This window comes from Dermacentor andersoni, chromosome 4 (genome assembly GCF_023375885.2).
Source record: "Dermacentor andersoni chromosome 4, qqDerAnde1_hic_scaffold, whole genome shotgun sequence".
Classification (NCBI taxonomy): Eukaryota; Metazoa; Arthropoda; class Arachnida; order Ixodida; family Ixodidae; genus Dermacentor; species Dermacentor andersoni.
Window position 1 is genome coordinate 93457535 of NC_092817.1, and position 18797 is coordinate 93476331.

At 43.8% G+C, this 18797-nt stretch overlaps 2 protein-coding genes across 4 annotated transcripts in view; one reads left to right on the forward strand and one right to left on the reverse strand.

Annotated features, from left to right (window-relative positions):
* The first annotated feature begins 12760 nt into the window (after nt 1-12760).
* On the forward strand, nt 12761-17317 carry LOC126536488 (meiotic recombination protein REC114-like). 2 transcript variants are annotated; one of them, XM_050183477.3, is made up of 5 exons: nt 12761-13040; nt 13099-13185; nt 14831-14914; nt 14981-15106; nt 16904-17317. In XM_050183477.3, exons 1-5 carry the CDS (start codon nt 12915-12917, stop codon nt 17069-17071), a joined length of 591 nt encoding a protein of 196 aa, XP_050039434.1. In that variant the 5' UTR covers nt 12761-12914; the 3' UTR covers nt 17072-17317. The 2 variants fall into 2 exon arrangements, with proteins under 2 accessions (XP_050039434.1, XP_054930021.1); XM_055074046.2 differs by lacking the exon at nt 12761-13040 and adding an exon at nt 14409-14632 and having other exon boundaries at nt 13097-13185.
* Nucleotides 17240-18797, reverse strand: part of LOC126536474 (uncharacterized) — a 56838-nt gene continuing 55280 nt past the window's right edge. For both annotated transcript variants that reach the window (XM_055074043.2, XM_055074044.2), the window contains exon 16: nt 17240-17358. The gene's annotated coding sequence lies outside the window, so the exon portion shown is untranslated. The remainder of the gene's footprint in view (nt 17359-18797) is intronic.

The window sequence follows — 18797 nt, forward strand, 5'->3', positions numbered from 1 at the left end:
TACGACGATTCGGGGCACATGGTGCGTGCATCCGAAAGATTGAGCGGCGCGTAAGCTCCACCCAGATCCAGCCCCCCCCCCCCCCCCCAGCTTGATTTCATAGCCACGTCGAGAAACGCAATATAAACAACTCTGCACAACATTGCTTCGCTTTACGCGAACACTGTCAATAAAATTATGCCCCTGCGAGTGGCAGAACACTTCACGACGGCGCGTTATCCACTGACGACTCCGCTAACAGCCAGCGATAGGGCCGCTAGGCCTAGCTAAGCAGACGCCGCGGTCGACGGCGCTTACGATCCAACCCGAGCTCGTCGAAGAGCGCTTATGTTTGCCAAAACAATTAACACTGTACACTTAGGTAGCCAGTAGTTAAATACAATTGGTTTACTCAACGCAGTTGTTGCGAAGGGCAAACGTGCAAGCGAAGCGAGCAGCCTCGCTGAGACGGCCGGTGTGTAATGTCTGCCCACGAAATGCCCTCGCGTCGCGGCTCCCGATCTCGCCAGTAGCCTAGTGCTAGTGTACTAGGCGCTGCTTTGCATAACAGGCACACGTTCGAGATAATTTTACTGAACTGGTAACTATTTCGTGTCGGAAACAAACTGCAGCAGGCAAGGAAAACAAAACAAAACAAAAAAAAAAACACTGCGAGAAACCGGCCAGCCAGCGCCGCCTCTGTGGAGGGAACGTCAGAGAACGTCACATGCCAGCCGCGCTGTCATTGGCTGCGGCCAAACGACGGTGCGGTTGTCGGACGCGTCGGACGATGAAAATCTGCCCGGCTTGTCGCACGCCGGACGTCCGATCCTGCGCTTCGGCACGGCAAAACACCTCGATTCCGGCTGCCGTTCCGGCGCGTCGGACGCCGGATCGGACGCCGAATCGGACCGTGTGTCTCCCGCTTTAGGCCGCAGCATATGAACATTTTACAGACGCAAGCAACTAATGCTGCATGGACGCTATCAGAGCTGTTAAAAAATAATTTTGTTATAACTAGGGACTTCGATGCATATGACAGTCGGCTTGTGATGTGCCGTATTTTCTTTTATTCTAAAGTCTTGGAAGCTTCAATATCATTATTTCTCAAGTTCCATATCGCACTGTATGTTTATCGGTCTTCTAAGTGAGCCTTCTTCTTCTTAGAAATCCAGTACAATAGTCATTGTCGATTGAACATGAACATGTACCATGCCTTTCTTTAATGTGCTTTTCACCGTTCCCTTTCCATTCCAGTGAACTTTCTTTCTCTCTTTCTTTATTATTATTGTCGTAGGTAAGGTGCCTTGTGGTGGTCTCGTGCTGACGATGCCCTCTTGGTGAGCGCATATTTCCCCCCTCATCTTTTAAGAGGTTCAATACATACAAGCATTTGTCTCGCAAACCAGATTTTTTTTTCAAGGGAATTTTCCACGTCTCAGTAATTTCTCTCGTCGTATTCGAGTGCTGATTGCCGTGTTATAGTTTGTTAACGAAGCTTTCCCTCAAGTCTAAATATTTTAAGGCAGTTTGTCGTGTGCGTATCATGGCCACGCACGCTTATATCGCCTTCCGTTTCTCTACCACGGTTGCGCTTTAAAACCACGGCGCTGCAAGTTTGCTTCAGAGACTTTCCTTTCCTCCCCACTTCTCCGCCCTTAAACTGGCTCTCTCAACTACTACACGCAGAGACAAAGCAACAGCGCGCGCATTAGATCCCATAGATGAGATGAATATTTACAATTATTATTAGGGTTATAATTATATTCGAGTGCTGATTGCCGTGCTATCGTTTGCTAACGAAGCTTTCCCTCAAGTCTAAATATTTTAAGGCAGTTTGTCGTGTGCGTATCATGGCCACGCACGCTTATATCGCCTTCCGTTTCTCTACCACGGGTGCGCTTTAAAACCACGGCGCTGTAATTTTGCTTCAGAGACTTTCCTTTTCTTCCTTCTTCTCCGCCCTTAAACTGGCTCTCTTAACTACTACACACAGAACAAAGCAACAGCGCGCGCATTAGATCCTATAGATGAGATGAATATTTACAATTAGTATTAGGGTTATAATTATATTCGAGTGCTGATTGCTGTGCTATCGTTTGTTACCGAAGCTTTCCCTCAAGTCTAAATATTTTAAGGCAGTTTGTCGTGTGCGTATCATGGCTACGCACGCTTATATCGTATTCCGTTTCTCTACCACGGGTGCGCTTTAAAACCACGGCGCTGCAAGTTTGCTTCAGAGACTTTCCTTTCCTCCCCACTTCTCCGCCCTTAAACTGGCTCTCTCAACTACTACACGCAGAGACAAAGCAACAGCGCGCGCATTAGTTCCCATAGACGAGATGAATATTTACAATTATTATTAGGGTTATAATTATATTCGAGTGCTGATTGCCGTGCTATCGTTTGCTAACGAAGCTTTCCCTCAAGTCTAAATATTTTAAGGCAGTTTGTCGTGTGCGTATCATGGCCACGCACGCTTATATCGCCTTCCGTTTCTCTACCACGGGTGCGCTTTAAAACCACGGCGCTGTAATTTTGCTTCAGAGACTTTCCTTTTCTTCCTTCTTCTCCGCCCTTAAACTGGCTCTCTTAACTACTACACACAGAACAAAGCAACAGCGCGCGCATTAGATCCTATAGATGAGATGAATATTTACAATTAGTATTAGGGTTATAATTATATTCGAGTGCTGATTGCTGTGCTATCGTTTGTTACCGAAGCTTTCCCTCAAGTCTAAATATTTTAAGGCAGTTTGTCGTGTGCGTATCATGGCTACGCACGCTTATATCGCATTCCGTTTCTCTACCACGGGTGCGCTTTAAAACCACGGCGCTGCAAGTTTGCTTCAGAGACTTTCCTTTCCTCCCCACTTCTCAGCCCTTAAACTGGCTCTCTCAACTACTACACGCAGAGACAAAGCAACAGCGCGCGCATTAGTTCCCATAGACGAGATGAATATTTACAATTATTATTAGGGTTATAATTATATTCGAGTGCTGATTGCCGTGCTATCGTTTGCTAACGAAGCTTTCCCTCAAGTCTAAATATTTTAAGGCAGTTTGTCGTGTGCGTATCATGGCCACGCACGCTTATATCGCCTTCCGTTTCTCTACCACGGGTGCGCTTTAAAACCACGGCGCTGTAATTTTGCTTCAGAGACTTTCCTTTTCTTCCTTCTTCTCCGCCCTTAAACTGGCTCTCTTAACTACTACACACAGAACAAAGCAACAGCGCGCGCATTAGATCCTATAGATGAGATGAATATTTACAATTAGTATTAGGGTTATAATTATATTCGAGTGCTGATTGCTGTGCTATCGTTTGTTACCGAAGCTTTCCCTCAAGTCTAAATATTTTAAGGCAGTTTGTCGCGTGCGTATCATGGCTACGCACGCTTATATCGCATTCCGTTTCTCGTATATATATATATATATATATATATATATATATATATATATATATATATATATATATATATATATATATATATATATATATATATATATATATATATATATATAAATATATATATATATATATATATATATATATATATATATATATATATATATATATATATATATATATATATATGTATGTATGTATATATATACATCTATATATATATAGAAAACTATCAGTCATAGCTCTCGTAGTATAGCCCTCTGGGCCGTTTCCTTTTTTTTTTTGTTCTTTCGAAAGTAGTCCTATTAGGGTTATTATAATTACACGAAGGTATTTCGCCCTCGTCAGCAGCAGTCCTTGGTATAGTTATTCTGGCGGCTAGCTTCCCACGCTATGCGTGCCGCCATCGCACCTGGTTAAGCTTTTCCTAGACGCTAGAGTTATGCTTTGTCCGCGCAACCTTGAGCGATCGGAAAGCGCGTTTTCCCCTCTTGGCCGGCGGAGAGGGGAGGCTTCGTTCCGGCCGCGAAGCTCTCCACATCTCTGTAAGGTGCCTTGTGGTGGTCTCGTGCTGGCGATGCCCTCTCGGTGAGCGCATATTTCCCCCCTCATCTTTTAAGTGGTTCAATACATACAAGCATTTGTCTCGCAAACCAGATTTTTTTTCAAGGGAATTTTCCACGTCTCAGTAATTTCTCTCGTCGTATTCGAGTGCTGATTGCCGTGTTATAGTTTGTTTACGAAGCTTTCCCTCAAGTCTAAATATTTTAAGGCAGTTTTCCTAGCCTCTAAAGCCGCTCGAGTTCGCTCTTCTCCTCGAGCGGCCATTTTTCCTAGAAAGTATGCCTTCCAACTACTCGGAATAAGCAAAAACCGACTATCGCGGACAACATGAGTCTCTTTCCACGTAAGTGTGCGGCTCGGAGCAGGAGCTGTGGCGCTTGAAAGTAGCCTGGGGCCTGACGAACCAACCGACTGAGCTATCTTTCCGGGCAACATCGAAGGGTCACGAGTTCAAATCACCTGTTATGTTCCTTTTTCTTCGCCCCTTTTTCTTTCTTTTTTTTTTTCTTTCTTTTAATGTCTTTTCCTTTATTTTATCACTGTACGGGAACCCTCCTAAAATAAAAAACAAGAACAAAAAAAGAAAAGATATATATCTTCAAATATGTATGGCCTCACATGTGCAGGTCATAAATACCAGGTTCTCTAGCCGAGTGCCATCCATGCGGTATAACCGAGCTCAGATTGGTCCACCTTGACTGATCAAATAGGGCACCACTGTATATTAAATGAGGCGTACAACTCCTGCGGGACCCGCCGTGGTTACTCAGTGGCTATGGTGTTAGACGGCTGAGCACGAGGTCGCGGGATCGGATCCCGGCCACGGCGGCCGCATTTCGATGGGGGCGAAATGCGAAAACACCCGTGTACTTAGAATTAGGTGCACGTTAAAGAACCCCAGGTGGTCGAAATTTTCGGAGTCCTCCACTACGGCGTGCATAATCAGAAAGTGGTTTTGTCACGTAAAACCCCATAAATTAATTTTTAATTTAACTCCTACGGGGACGGTAGAGTATCCGTCTCCAGTGCAAGAGGACCGTGATCCAAATCCCGGTGCCGCGCAATTCTCCACCGGAAAATACAAAAAAAAAAACCGTGTGTTGAGAAAATTGCACAAACAGGCCTGGAGTGCGGCCTGATCCCGGTGACCAGAACCGGTAACGCACTCTCTCACCAGAGCAGGATTGGCCACCCTGGTGCAGTACTTGGCCACAACCTCCTATATGAATACAACAATCGAACCCCGGCCCTCAGTCCCCAGCAGCCGCGAAGCAACTGACCACGGCGGCGGTCAGATCTGTGACGCTGCAGAGGGTGCTAAGAATACCTGGCTCCGGACAGGCCGCCATTGGAATCTGAACCTGGCAACGTTTAACGTTAGAACGCTATCTAGTGAGGCGAGTCTAGCAGTGTTATTGGAGGAATTAGAGGGTAGTAAATGGGATATAATAGGGCTCAGTGAGGTTAGGAGGACAAAAGAAGCATATACAGTGCTAAAAAGCGGGCATGTACTGTGTTACCGGGGCTTAGCGGAGAGACGAGAACTAGGAGTCGGATTCCTGATTAATAAGGAAATAGCTGGTAACATACAGGAATTCTATAGCATTAACGAGAGGGTGGCATGTCTTGTTGTGAAACTTAATAAGAGGTACAAAATGAAGGTTGTACAGGTCTACGCTCCTACATCTAGTCATGATGACCAGGAAGTCGAAAGCTTTTATGAAGACGTAGAATCGGCGATGGGTAAAGTCAAAACAAAATACACTATACTGATGGGCGACTTCAATGCCAGGGTAGGCAAGAAGCAGGCTGGAGACAAGTCAGTGGGGGAATATGGCATAGGCTCTAGGAATAGCAGAGGAGAATTATTAGTAGAGTTTACAGAACAGAATAATATGCGGATAATGAATACCTTTTTCCGCAAGCGGGTTAGTCGAAAGTGGACGTGGAGGAGCCCGAATGGTGAGACTAGAAATGAAATCGACTTCATACTCTGCGCGAACCCTGGCATCATTCAAGATGTAGACGTGCTCGGCAAGGTACGCTGCAGTGACCACAGGATGGTAAGAACTCGAATTAGCCTAGACTTGAGGAGGGAACGAAAGAAACTGGTACACAAGAAGCCAATCAATGAGTTAGCGGTAAGAGGGAAACTAGAGGAATTCCGGATCAAACTACAGAACAGGTATTCGGCTTTAACTCAGGAAGAGGACCTTAGTGTTGAAGCAATGAACGACAATCTCATGGGCATCATTAAGGAGTGCGCAATAGAAGTCGGTGGTAACGCCGTTAGACAGGAAACCAGTAAGCTATCGCAGGAGACGAAAGATCTGATCAAGAATCGCCGATGTATGAAAGCCTCTAATCCTACAGCTAGAATAGAACTGGCAGAACTTTCTAAGTTAATCAACAAGCGTAAGACAGCGGACATCAGGAACTATAATATGGATAGAATTGAACAGGCTCTCAGGAACGGAGGAAGCCTAAAAACAGTGAAGAAGAAACTAGGAATAGGCAAGAATCATATGTGTGCGTTAAGAGACAAAGCCGGCAATATCGTTACTAATATGAATGAGATAGTTCAAGTGGCTGAGGAGTTCTATAGAGATTTATACAGTACCAGTGGCACCCACGACGATAGTGGAAGAGAGAATAGCCTAGAGGAATTCGAAATCCCACAGGTAACGCCAGAAGAAGTAAAGAAAGCCTTAGGAGCAATGCAAAGGGGGAAGGCAGCTGGGGAGGATCAGGTAACAGCAGATTTGTTGTAGGATGGTGGTCAGATTGTTCTAGAGAAACTGGCCACCCTGTATACGCAATGCCTCATAACCTCGAGCGTACCGGAATCTTGGAAGAACGCTAACATAATCCTAATCCATAAGAAAGGGGACGCCAAAGACTTGAAAAATTATAGACCGATCAGCTTAATGTCCGTTGCCTACAAAGTATTTACTAAGGTAATCGCAAATAGAATCAGGAACACCTTAGACTTCTGTCAACCAAAGGACCAGGCAGGATTCCGTAAAGGCTACTCAACAATAGACCACATTCACACTATCAATCAGGTGATAGAGAAATGTGCAGAATATAACCAACCCTTATATATAGCCTTCATTGATTACGAAAAAGCATTTGATTCAGTCGAAACCTCAGCAGTCACGAAGGCACTACGGAATCAGGGTGTAGATGAGCCATACGTAAAGATACTGGAAGATATCTATAGTGGTTCCACTGCCACCGTAGTCCTCCATAAAGAAAGCAACAAAATCCCAATAAAAAAAAGGCGTCAGACAGGGAGATACAATCTCTCCAATGCTATTCACAGCATGTTTACAGGAGGTATTCAGAGACCTGGAGTGGGAAGAATTGGAGATAAAAGTTGATGGAGAATACCTTAGCAACTTGCGATTCGCTGATGATATTGCCTTGCTTAGTAACTCAGGAGACCAATTGCAATGCATGCTCACTGACCTGGAGAGGCAAAGCAGAAGGGTGGGTCTGAAAATTAATCTGCAGAAAACTAAAGTATTGTTTAACAGTCTCGGAAGAGAACAGCAGTTTACGATAGGTAGCGAAGCACTGGAAGTGGTAAGGGAATACATCTACTTAGGGCAGGTAGTGACCACGGATCCGGATCATGAGACTGAAATAACCAGAAGAATAAGAATGGGTTGGGGTGCGTTTGGCAGGCATTCTCAAATCATGAACAGCAGGTTGCCACTATCCCTCAAAAGGAAAGTGTACAACAGCTGTGTGTTACCAGTACTCACATATGGGGCAGAAACCTGGAGGCTTACGAAAAGGGTTCTGCTGAAATTGAGGACGACGCAACGAGCTATGGAAAGAAGAATGATGGGTGTAACGTTAAGGGATAAGAAAAGAGCAGATTGGGTGAGGCAACAAACGCGGGTAAACGACATCTTAGTTGAAATCAAGAAAAAGAAATGGGCATGGGCCGGACATGTAATGAGGAGGGAAGATAACCGATGGTCACTAAGAGTTACGGACTGGATTCCAAGGGAAGGGAAGCGTAGCAGGGGGCGGCAGAAAGTTAGGTGGGCGGATGACATTAAGACGTTTGCAGGGACAACATGGCCACAATTAGTACATGACCGGGGTAGTTGGAGAAGTATGGGAGAGGCCTTTGCCCTGCAGTGGGCGTAACTAGGCTGATGATGATGATGATGAGGTGTTACAGTGCATACGCAAAAGACTGTTGGACCCACTAGCCGCAGGCTAGCGTATGGGTCCGCATACGCGAAATTATTATATTTCGCATATTCGGTTCAAGCCTAGGGGGATCAATACAGAGGATGAATGCAACACATTAGCACATTAAAAACAGAAAGAAAACGAATTTTTTTACAGCATGCATAGAAATTATCACCAGTTACAAAATTATCAAACTGCAAAAAACAGAACGCCAAGCAAGAACACAGGCACCAAATCAGTGGTTTATAGCTAATAAATAATGCTTTGCCGAAATTTTGTGTTTCTTTTGTTTTGGAGGATATGCTAATCGTTCCATGTCTTAACTCCAACAAATTCGAGTAGTCTTTTGCCATATCCATGATGTACAGGAGGCAGGTCGAAATTTCCAGTCGCAGTACTTCTGGTAGAACGTGATGATGAAAAAAATATGGCCACAGGGCACGGTGGAAGATAGGCATTCTTCCATCGTGGCACAGGGAAAGGTTGATTGCGTTTCATAATACTATTTACATAGGTAGCTGTTTTATGCTCACGCATAAGATCAAATGGCAATATGTTTAGTTTATTGAACAGTGGCCTGCTGGGTGTATCGGTTCTCGAGTGCGCCATGATTCTTAATGCCCGCTTTTGTATGCGACCAAATGGAGCATAACAGAATGAAGCTTCAATGCAGCCAGGCCCCGTCGCTGTAGTGCAGATGTTAGTGCCCGGCCCCGTCACTGTAGTGCAGATGTTAAAATGCCAGACCCCGTCACTGTAGAGCAGATGTTAAAGTACGGGGCCCCGTCAATGTAGTGTAGATGTTAAAATACCGGGCCCCGTCACTGTAGTACAGATGTTAAAGTGCCGGGCCCCGTCACTGTTGTCACTACCTTTCGCATTTCGCCCCCATCGAAATTGGGCCGCCGTGGCCGGAACTCGATCCTGCGACCTCGTGCTCAGCAGCCCAACACCATAGCCACTGAGCAACCACGGCGGGTAAGCACAGGCTTTTATTAATAATATTCTAGTTTTTTTTTCAGTGAAGGATAAAACAAAGGAACTAGTACGTGCACGTTTGTGCGACAAGGATGTTCAACTCGACATTCAAATATGACGTAAGCGCGCCGGGCTCTGAACAGCACGAGTTTATCTCGTCCTCGTGCGACAGCTTTGGTTTGCCCATTACCAAGCAAGAAAACTAACAAAAACAATGAGACGCGCCTCGATTACGTGTGTATACGTGTGTATACATGTAGTCACGCGCAATATGAGCTGCAACATGGTGCACGTGTTCAAAACGGCTACAAGACTTGGTGGCGCCGACATACGAAACATTCGTGAAATAAATGGTAACAGTGTCTAGTTCTCTAACGGATAGATGGATGTTATTTATTTATTTAGTACATACTACAGACCTTTCGGTCCAAGCAGAGGGTCAATAGAATACACACAAACAAAAGAGAACAAATTAGGAACAAGCAAATACAAATTTATACAATTTTTAGTCACTGTGTCTGTAAACTGTCGTTCCAGTCTGATATTGTTCTGGGAAAAAAAGAAAATTTAAACGTGTCAATTCGAGCATAATAGGGTGTTAGTGAGTCCGGATGATGCTGTCTTGTGTGCCGTGTTATTGCAGGCATTATGTAAGTAGACGGTATAATTTCAAGCCTGTTGTTGAGAAGAAAGGAAAGGAATTCAAGCCTTAGCAGCTTTCGGTGTGATTCAAGAGTGGGTATGGAATTTTCTGTCATAATTTTAGAGGGAAAGTCTTGTCTTGCGAATTTATGAAATATAAACCTAAATGCCTTTCTTTGTATTTTTTCAAGACGCGCGATATTTGACTTAGTGTAAGGATCCCATGATATACATGCATACTCTAACTTTGGTCTAATAAATGCAAAGAAACACCGTAATTTCACATTAGGAGAGGCATTTTTCAGTATGTGTCTCAGGAAACAGAGTTTGCGGAAAGCAGAATAAATATCATTAATGTGCATGTTCCACGACAATGTGGAAGTCAAAGCAACACCTAAGTATTTGTAATTGTTAGTCTCACGCAAAGCTGTAAAACCTAGCGTATAAGAAAAAGTAAGTGTTTTTTTTTTTTTTTTTGCGGGTAATACGAAGCAATACGGATTTATCGGCGTTAATAAACATACCCCATTCATTACACCACTTCAATATGTTATTTAAATTCTTTTTGAGGACAGTCTGATCATTCTGACAAGTTATATCACTGTACAAAATACAATCATCAGCAAACAGTCTAATTTGCGCACCAGGAGTTATAGTTTTAACGATGTCATTTATATACATTAGAAAGAGTAAAGGCCCCAAGACACTACCTTGGGGCACCCCTGATGTGACTGGGAGAGTGGCCTAGCTATGTTCACCAATTGTAACATACTGAGAGCGTTTGCTCAGGTATGCAATAATCCAGTTTATGAAAATGTCAGGTATGCCAATAATTCTAAGTGTGAAGATTAATTTGTCATGCGGAACCTTATCGAAGGCTTTTCTGAAATCTAAAAATATTACATCCATTTGGCCATTATTGTCTAGAGATAAAGCAAACGAATGAATCACTGATACCAATTGCGTTACAGTCGAATAACCCTTTCTGAAGACATGCTGAAACTCCGTGAGCACATTGTTTTCAGCGAAGAATTATTTTATATAGTTCGCCACGATGTGCTCCGAGAGCTTGCAGCATTGTGATGTCAGAGAAATGGGACGATAATTTTGTAATCTTAATCGATCCCCCCTTTTTTTTAGATATTGGAACAACTCGGCCACTCTCCATTCATCGGGCAATTGTGCCGACAGCACAGAAGCAGAAAAAGATCGTACAAGAAAACTGGCAATAAGTTCAGGATAACGTTTTAGAAAGATGTTTGGGATTTCGTCAGGGCCACAAGAAGCTTTGGTTTTCAGGTTTACCAACATGTTGACAATTCCAGCATAAGAAATAGAATCCACATCAAATACCTGTTTCACTGGAAGCATAATAATGCAACCATCTGACACTGCAAAGACACTCTGAAAGTACTCATTAAAATGCTGTGCTATGTCTTCGTCATTAGTTATTGATGTGCCCTCAATTATTATCTGTGAAACTGGTTTCTTTTTTTCCTTCATGTAGTTCCAGAATTTTGTAGGATCATTTCTATTTAAGTTAGGCAGAGAGTTGTTATAATAGTAGCTCTTTGCAGCAGTCACCTTTTGTTCGAGAGAGTTCTGCGCCTCTTTCATTTTAACAGGATTCCCATGCTTTTGTTTTCAACCTTTTTACCTTGCGTTTAATACGAATAACATCGCGTGTTATCCAAGGTGTATGTTTGCGAACTGTCTTATCTTTACTAGGGATGAAAATGGTCGAGCGCCCCCTTCTGAACGGGGCGGTTGGTTGCGCCACCAAGCTCTGGTTATCGTATTGCTTAATGTGCTACCTATGTTAGAAAAGAAAAAAAGAACAGGAAAAAAATACCACGATGAATTCCCATAACCAAAGTTTCTGAGCCCCTATTGTGAACTTTGTTTTTGTACGCCTCCGATGTTTGTCGTTCCCCTACTTCCACCAATCTTCCAATCACCTCTTACTAATCTCTATTGCGGACACGCGTTTACTTTCCCCCTGCTCTCACTGAACCCAAGGGCTTCAAGGATGCCAGTGATTCCTAAACCGACCGCTGGGCAGATATCTTCCCATTCTAATAAAACATGCTCCATCGTTTCCCTAGCTTTACCCCAGCAAGCCACATGCTTCTTCTCCCTTCTTATAGCTCGCTTTATAGGTGCCTGTTCTGAGGCATCCTGATCTCATTCCTAAAAGTAATGAGCGTCCCTTTGAGTTATCATAAGTTGTTTCTTTCCTGATTTCGTTTTTTTCCTCTTTAGTTACTCATGGCAGGTTTCTTTTACACTGACGCCACCCATATGAGATTATCTCAGCCAATCTCACTTTCCGCTTGACGTTCTTTGTTGCTGTGTTGCCCACCATACAGGCCGCATACTTGCTGGTAAGCTTCCTAGTTCTTTTCCTCCACTGTGAGTCAATGTCAACCCGCGAGCGATTAGGCAGAAAATAATCCCAGAGTGACCGCACAGAGGAACTTCATCATAAACATGATAAAAGGAAATCATAATACGAATATTTACTTACTATTCTCTTAAAAAACATTACACCCTTTGGGGCTTATCTTGTCCCACAACGATAATCGTCATCTGTCTAGCCCGCGTTTCCTTTCTTTAACGCTGCGAGTGTGACACAGCATTCTCGGCAGGAAAGAAGCGAGCGCCGAGTTCTCAAGAAAGGAAACGCAAGCAAGGCAGATGACGATTATCGTTGTGGGACAAATACACGCCCCAAAGAGTGCAACCGTTCCGAGCATGCACTCTAAAAAAAAGTTTGCTCCCTTTGGGGTGTATATCTGCCACACAACGGTCATCTGTCTTGCCCACATTTCCTTTCTTGAAAACTCCGCGCTCGTTACTTTCCTGTCGAGAATGCTCTGTCATATCGATAACGCGCATGCCGTTCGTGACTTGAAAGTATATGGCATGGTACCAGGCTCGCAGCGTTAAAGAAAGGAAATGCGGGCAAGACAGATGACGATTATTGTTGTGTGGCAAGTATACACCCCAAAGTGTGCAACTGTTCCCCGCTTTAGCGTTTGTGACTGCCGCACATTGCAACAGAGGGCGCAGCGTACATACCTATTTCAGACAGCCTCTGCCATAAGCGCACAAACGTCCGAAAGCAATCATGGCGGGACATTCGCAGTCGTTTCAATGCTCACTGCAAATCGTTCGCAAATTCCCCCTTCGAAGATATGCTGCTTACGTACCGAACGAGAAAGAAGGCCCTCCGAGTGACAAGGGAACTTGGAAGGTATGGGACGCGTCCTTTTTAGCAAACTCGAGGAATTTGCAAGTCGTTTTCCCCGCAGGTGATTGTCAGCACTACTAACGATCCGCTCTTCCTATACATTACGGACACGGACATGATGGTTGTCAACCAAGGATCTATCAGCCACGTAAGTTACTTGCATCATAAGGTGGTACTTTCGCGTGAGAAACTGAACCTGCGGTCCTATTCTTGACCGATCACTCTCGGGGAGGTCATTTTACCTGCACGTTGATAGGCAAAGCCGCCACGCAGCGGATTGTGAACGTGACGAAATTTAAGAAATGAAATACATCCCTCCAATCGACATTATATTTTCATGTCGCATTTATCGGTCGGTGCGCGAAGGCATCAAGGTGGGCATTACAGGGATATAACGTATCCCCGAAAGTGATTGATGGAGATGCAGCCCTGCCTCGTGCCAACGCTGCACTGATTAATTTTCAGCATGTGCGTGGTGCGATTACCGTTCACTTTGCCCGCACTTATCTACATCAAAGAGCGACAGAGTCAACAGTGCGACAGTTTTTCCGTGCATGAGCTTCTCACTGGTTTCACTTACGCACAACGCTTGAATTTTAAATGAGTGTAATTATTACGTCTTACAGCCTCTTTCGTACAGGGGCGCGACTAGATATCATTCGAAACGCGCGTTCACTTTGTGTTCAGTTTTGCCTCACGCGATTGGCTTAGGCCGCGCCGAGTCGTCTCGGTGCGTGGCTGACGACTCGGCGCGGCCTAGGCGAATCGCGTGAGGCGAAACTGAATGCACGTTTCGAACAACGATCTCCGATCGCACCCCAGGTCTCTTTAGAGCGTTCTAGAGCGCTATCGCGGTGCTGTTTACATTCGGCTAATCGAAATAAAGCGCTCGGAACACATTAGCATGTTTCGTTCAGAGCGCCGCTCTCCAGCTCAGAGGGCTCGGAGACACTCCCACCTTCAACCTGGGAGACCGACCGAAATCCGACAGAAGCTTTCTGTGGCTCCTATCTCAAGAGAGTTCCGCATCGCTGCAAAATGTTAGAGCGCAGAGGAACCAGTCAAATGTACCATTGGTATGCGCTTCTGTCGCTCAGCGACCCCGTGGGCACCAGGCATCAGTCATAGGCCTGTTTGTCTTCCTTTTCAGACTACTGCTCTAGAACTATGTTCATACAGACCAATTTTCTATTGTACATTTTATGAAATCCAGGATCCCACGATAATGGTGCCGATATAATTTTAAGCCGATGGTCCTGAATGGTAGTTTATACAGATTTGCTGTGCCTGCTACCGTAGGCATTAGCGTTCTTGAATTTTTTCTGTGCATGCAGTTTTAATACTGGTCTCAGATTTTTTTGACCCGGATAGCCCAAGTCGGCCCAAAATTCTGCCTTCAGCCAATGAATGGTCGCACATGCAGCACCTCGGGCATTCTGGAATGACAAATCTGCCAACATGTTCCTTCCACATTCATGGAACAACACGGCACATACTTACGTAAACCATCCTGCCTTCTCATTAGCCTTCTCTGCGAGATCACACCTGTTTCCCAAGCAATAAATGCAAGAAATGGCCCTACACAAGCAAAAATGGTATGCACCTATTTAAGCAGTGTTTGTAAAAATGTTATCAAGAACTGCCCGTGTTTAGTAAAAACACTCCAAAAGTATTGCTCATTATTTCCCAGTTCAACCAATGAGGCAACATATCAAATAAATTAAAACTTTCCTTTTTTTTCCCCAGCCCCCGAAATTATTCCCAGTGAGCTATTTTCTCTCAATCTTTTTCAGGAATGTGTATTTTTGCTGAACTCAAAGGACTGGGTCCGTGGAGTAATGAAGGGTGACAGCATTCTGCTTCTGTCTCGCTTTCATGTAAGCGACTTGAATTTCACAGAGCTCAACTCTACCTGTTAAGATTCATATATTTGAATTTTGTAGGGCAACAACGAACGGAGGTTCAGAGTGGAGTTTGACAGGTTTGCCGACAAGACTGGAGTGGAGCAGTGCCAGCTTTGCACAGACTTGCTGTCACAATACTTTCCATTTCATGAACGATCTGAAATTGTAAGCAGAGAATTGCTCTCTCCTTTCCTTTCTTCTCTACTTCAAGTGTCGCTTAGTTTTGCTTTCCTGTAGGTTTGTGCCAAGCATACCTTGCATCGACTATGTGGACTACGTGGCATGAAATAACTGAAATAAGCAAGAATTTCTCACTGTGCATTTCGCATTGCTTTTTGAGCAACAGTGCATGCTTTTCAATGAACTCTGTATTTAGCTGATTTTGTATGCCTGTCATGATTTCTGGACTCTTTAAGTGATGTTGCACTGGTGTCTACAGCAGTGGCCTAGCCAGGGTTGCCCACTGGGCATGTGCTCCTCCTCATTGCACATGCACTGGACCCAACCCCTCCTCATTGTCCCGGTTCCAGTGCATGACCCCCCCTTGCCAAAGAAAATTTCTGGCTAAGTCACTGGTCTACATCCCTAGGTTGTAACTCTGATTCATGGTAAAAATGTGTTGTTGCATGATCAGTGTTTCAAAATAAAAAATAAAAGGCAAAATTTTGGTGCAAGGGAGACCTTGAGAATTTATCCCCCACGACTAACAGATGTGCTCCATTCTTACATAGAGTGAATGGGAAAGTTTGTAGATCTCTATGTCAGCAGGTCTTCATAAATTACCTTGCTATGCAAGAACAGGAAATTTGTAATTTATGCGCTACAAACATGCTAGTATACATCGAAAATATTTGCAATTATTATAATACATTCTCAGGTTTCGTACAGAACATTCAACTAAAAATTGAAGAATTTCAAGCATTCCAAAGGCAAAAATTCAAGGAAGGGAAAAAACCTTATTTGTACACATACACTAGGAAAAAGTGAAATTGCTTAGCTGCAATTCCTTGCAGCTAAGCAGCTGCCCAATTGGACACAAGCTTCAAGCTCTTCACATGGCTTTTAAAAGTTGACTTTCCCATTGCAGTGATGTCACTTGCCTTCTAGCATGACGGCTAGCAGTGTCTTCAGCCACTGATACTCATCACGTTAAAGCTGAATGAATGAAACTTGCTTTCCGCCAAGCATTTCTACAACCTAAGGGGCATAAACAGAGCCACGATGGCTGCAGTGCGAACCAACTAGCAAAACAACAAAAATAGTGGTACGGCTTGGCTGCTTGATCTGGTTCAGCTGGCTCCACGACGTAAATGGCAATTAAAATAAGCTTGTCGTCAGTGGTTGTGGACATGCCACATTGCATCACTTAGCGACACTGAAAAGAAAATAGCTACAATCGTTTTCTGATGGACAGTGTACATGGCAACACCCTGATGTAGAGTTTGTTTGAATGTTTAAAGGTCACCACCAGCACCAGTTCTCAAAGAATTCAAGGAGCAGATTTATTTTCAAGTGTTAAGGGCCCTTGAATCTCCAAATTCAGTGATTTCAAGGAGGTGTATCAACTCTGAATTTTTGTCCGACATATTGGCTATTGTTTGCACATACAATCACATGTCGAAACAATGTGCTATTGAAGAGTTAGGCAGTTCAACAGACAGACTGATTAATAGCGTGCTTCTGCGCTGCCAGCATTAGCTGCTTATAACTACCGCGGACATTCTTTTCTTTTTTCTCAGTTTATGAAATTTAAGGCCTCGCTGAGGCACTCGACAAAGTATGTTACGAAAGAGAGAACCTTGTAGTTTTATTCATTATTTTCTCTTTTCAATCCCAATGATTCTTGTCCCACTTCTGTGGGACAAAAAGGCACCATTACCAATATTATTTATGTTCCATTATTACTGAGAGGCAGGGATGCTTATGCATGCAAGACTTATCTGCTTTTGCGTCCTTGTATAGGCAGCTACAAGGAACACGGGCATCAACTCAACTGATTTTTTCAAGCAACAGTTTGAATCACCTGAAGTACTCCGTGAAATCGTCAAGTCCTGCCTACAAGATCCTTCTTTCCCAAACTTTGTTAAGCAAGTAGATGACACCTTGCAAAGCCTGTTAAGTAAGCCATAGACCACCGCATTATACATGATGAACTGCAGCTTGCAGACAGGTTTTTGTATGTATGTATGTGCAGGGCAAGTACAGTACTGGTACTCTAAGTGTTTCGCACTGAGCTTCTAGAGGTCCCATTTTTTTTATGACGTTAAGAATGAGTAAAATATTACCACACTGTGTAAATGCAATGTTTCATACTTTATTATGTTCTTTGTACAATGAGTTATATGTACAAGCATGAATAAAAATCCATGCAACCGACGTGTCGATCTCTTCTGCGATGGCTGCCAACTTTCACATTACTGTGATAAGGGAAAAAAAGAAACAAGCAGAAAGTTCAGACAGCAAACTGCATGCTAAGCATATAATAATAATTTAATGCCCACACATTGTAACACTACATAAGGTCAAATGAAACTCAAAATTAGAAATGTGCTTAAAGGTGCTCATCATTTAGCCCTGTTCAAAAGTTGGTTACACTGGGAATCGTTGCTCAGGGACCATTCCACAGCGAGGTTTATTAATAGCCAAGACATAAGCAACTGGAATGTAGTAAAATGGTGTGAGGAGGTGAACTACCCTCCTCATAGCAGAGGCTCTCTCCAGTTTCCTCAATCAATGCCTGCTAGGGGGCATTCCTCTTTACTTTTCCCTTAGTGGAGCCAAGGGCCCACTTCATATTTTCCTGTTGGAACCCCTGCCCCGTTTCCTTTCTCTCACTTTTCTTGTTGCATAGTGCATTTCGAGAGGCAATGTTGCATTTCACAGGAATCCCCAAGTATTTTGTGCACCGCAGAGCATGCATGTGATGCAAGAGCGCCACTGTGCATCACCAAACAAGACAGAAGTTCACAGGAATACTGAGGTTTGAAGTAACCAACATCAGTCGAACAAGGAATGCCGCTCGAGCCAATGCTTTGCTAGTGCTGCAATTGCTTTTCTCTAATTTTTCAACAATTTGACTTCTGTTACCTTACTTTGTCTATGCACCAGTGTATTCTCCTCCTCCTCCTCCATTTAAGGTGGGGGAGAGAGCTAAATTAAATTCTAAGGTTTTAGATGCCAAAACCATCTGATTAGTAAGCATGCCGCAGTGGGGGACTCCAGCCCTTTACCACAGCATCAAGATGGCGGCGTTACCTCAATGGAAAGCTGCGTGATTCGCAGTGTGGTGGCAGCTCCGCCAAAACCAGATTTGCACAATGCACACTAGAAAATCGAGATTTTCCTCAGGTTATATTTCACATTTCCTTGTAAATATTACCTCATGTGATGAAAAGAACACCTAAGGACCACTTAAAACAACAACAAAAAAGAGGAAACCTGGAAATTTCGACCGAACAGACCATTCTAAACACCAAGTTGCACCTCAACGTGGTGGGCAGCAAATTGAAGCAGCGAGCAGGATTTGCCCCGCTGATTACCATAGGCAGAACCCTGGCTGGCACGCTAAATGTAATACCTTGATACGCAGACTGTAAACAATAGTTCTTGCTCTCTCGAACTTTGTGTCACGACCACAGCTATAAGACCAATACACAGCTCAACAACAACTAGACAATCATGAACAGAGTCTCCTTTTAAGTTTTTGATGCAACACTTACATGAAAGCAGTCATTTATCTGATAAGCATCTTTATCATGCAATCAAAGAAACACACATACATGTTTCACAGTCAGCAGGCATGCTGCTATACATGGCCTTACTGTCCCTGCTTTATGCACTTAGAGCTGTCAGTTAC

What these genes read in the sequence shown, in the direction of transcription:
- LOC126536488 (XM_050183477.3), top strand. Translation starts at nt 12,915, where the DNA reads ATGGCGGGACATTCGCAGTCGTTTCAATGCTCACTGCAAATCGTTCGC. An exon ending in GTGACAAGGGAACTTGGAAG is followed by an intron (nt 13,041 to 13,098) that starts GTATGGGACGCG and finishes TTTTCCCCGCAG; the next exon opens with GTGATTGTCAGCACTACTAA. An exon ending in ACCAAGGATCTATCAGCCAC is followed by an intron (nt 13,186 to 14,830) that starts GTAAGTTACTTG and finishes AATCTTTTTCAG; the next exon opens with GAATGTGTATTTTTGCTGAA.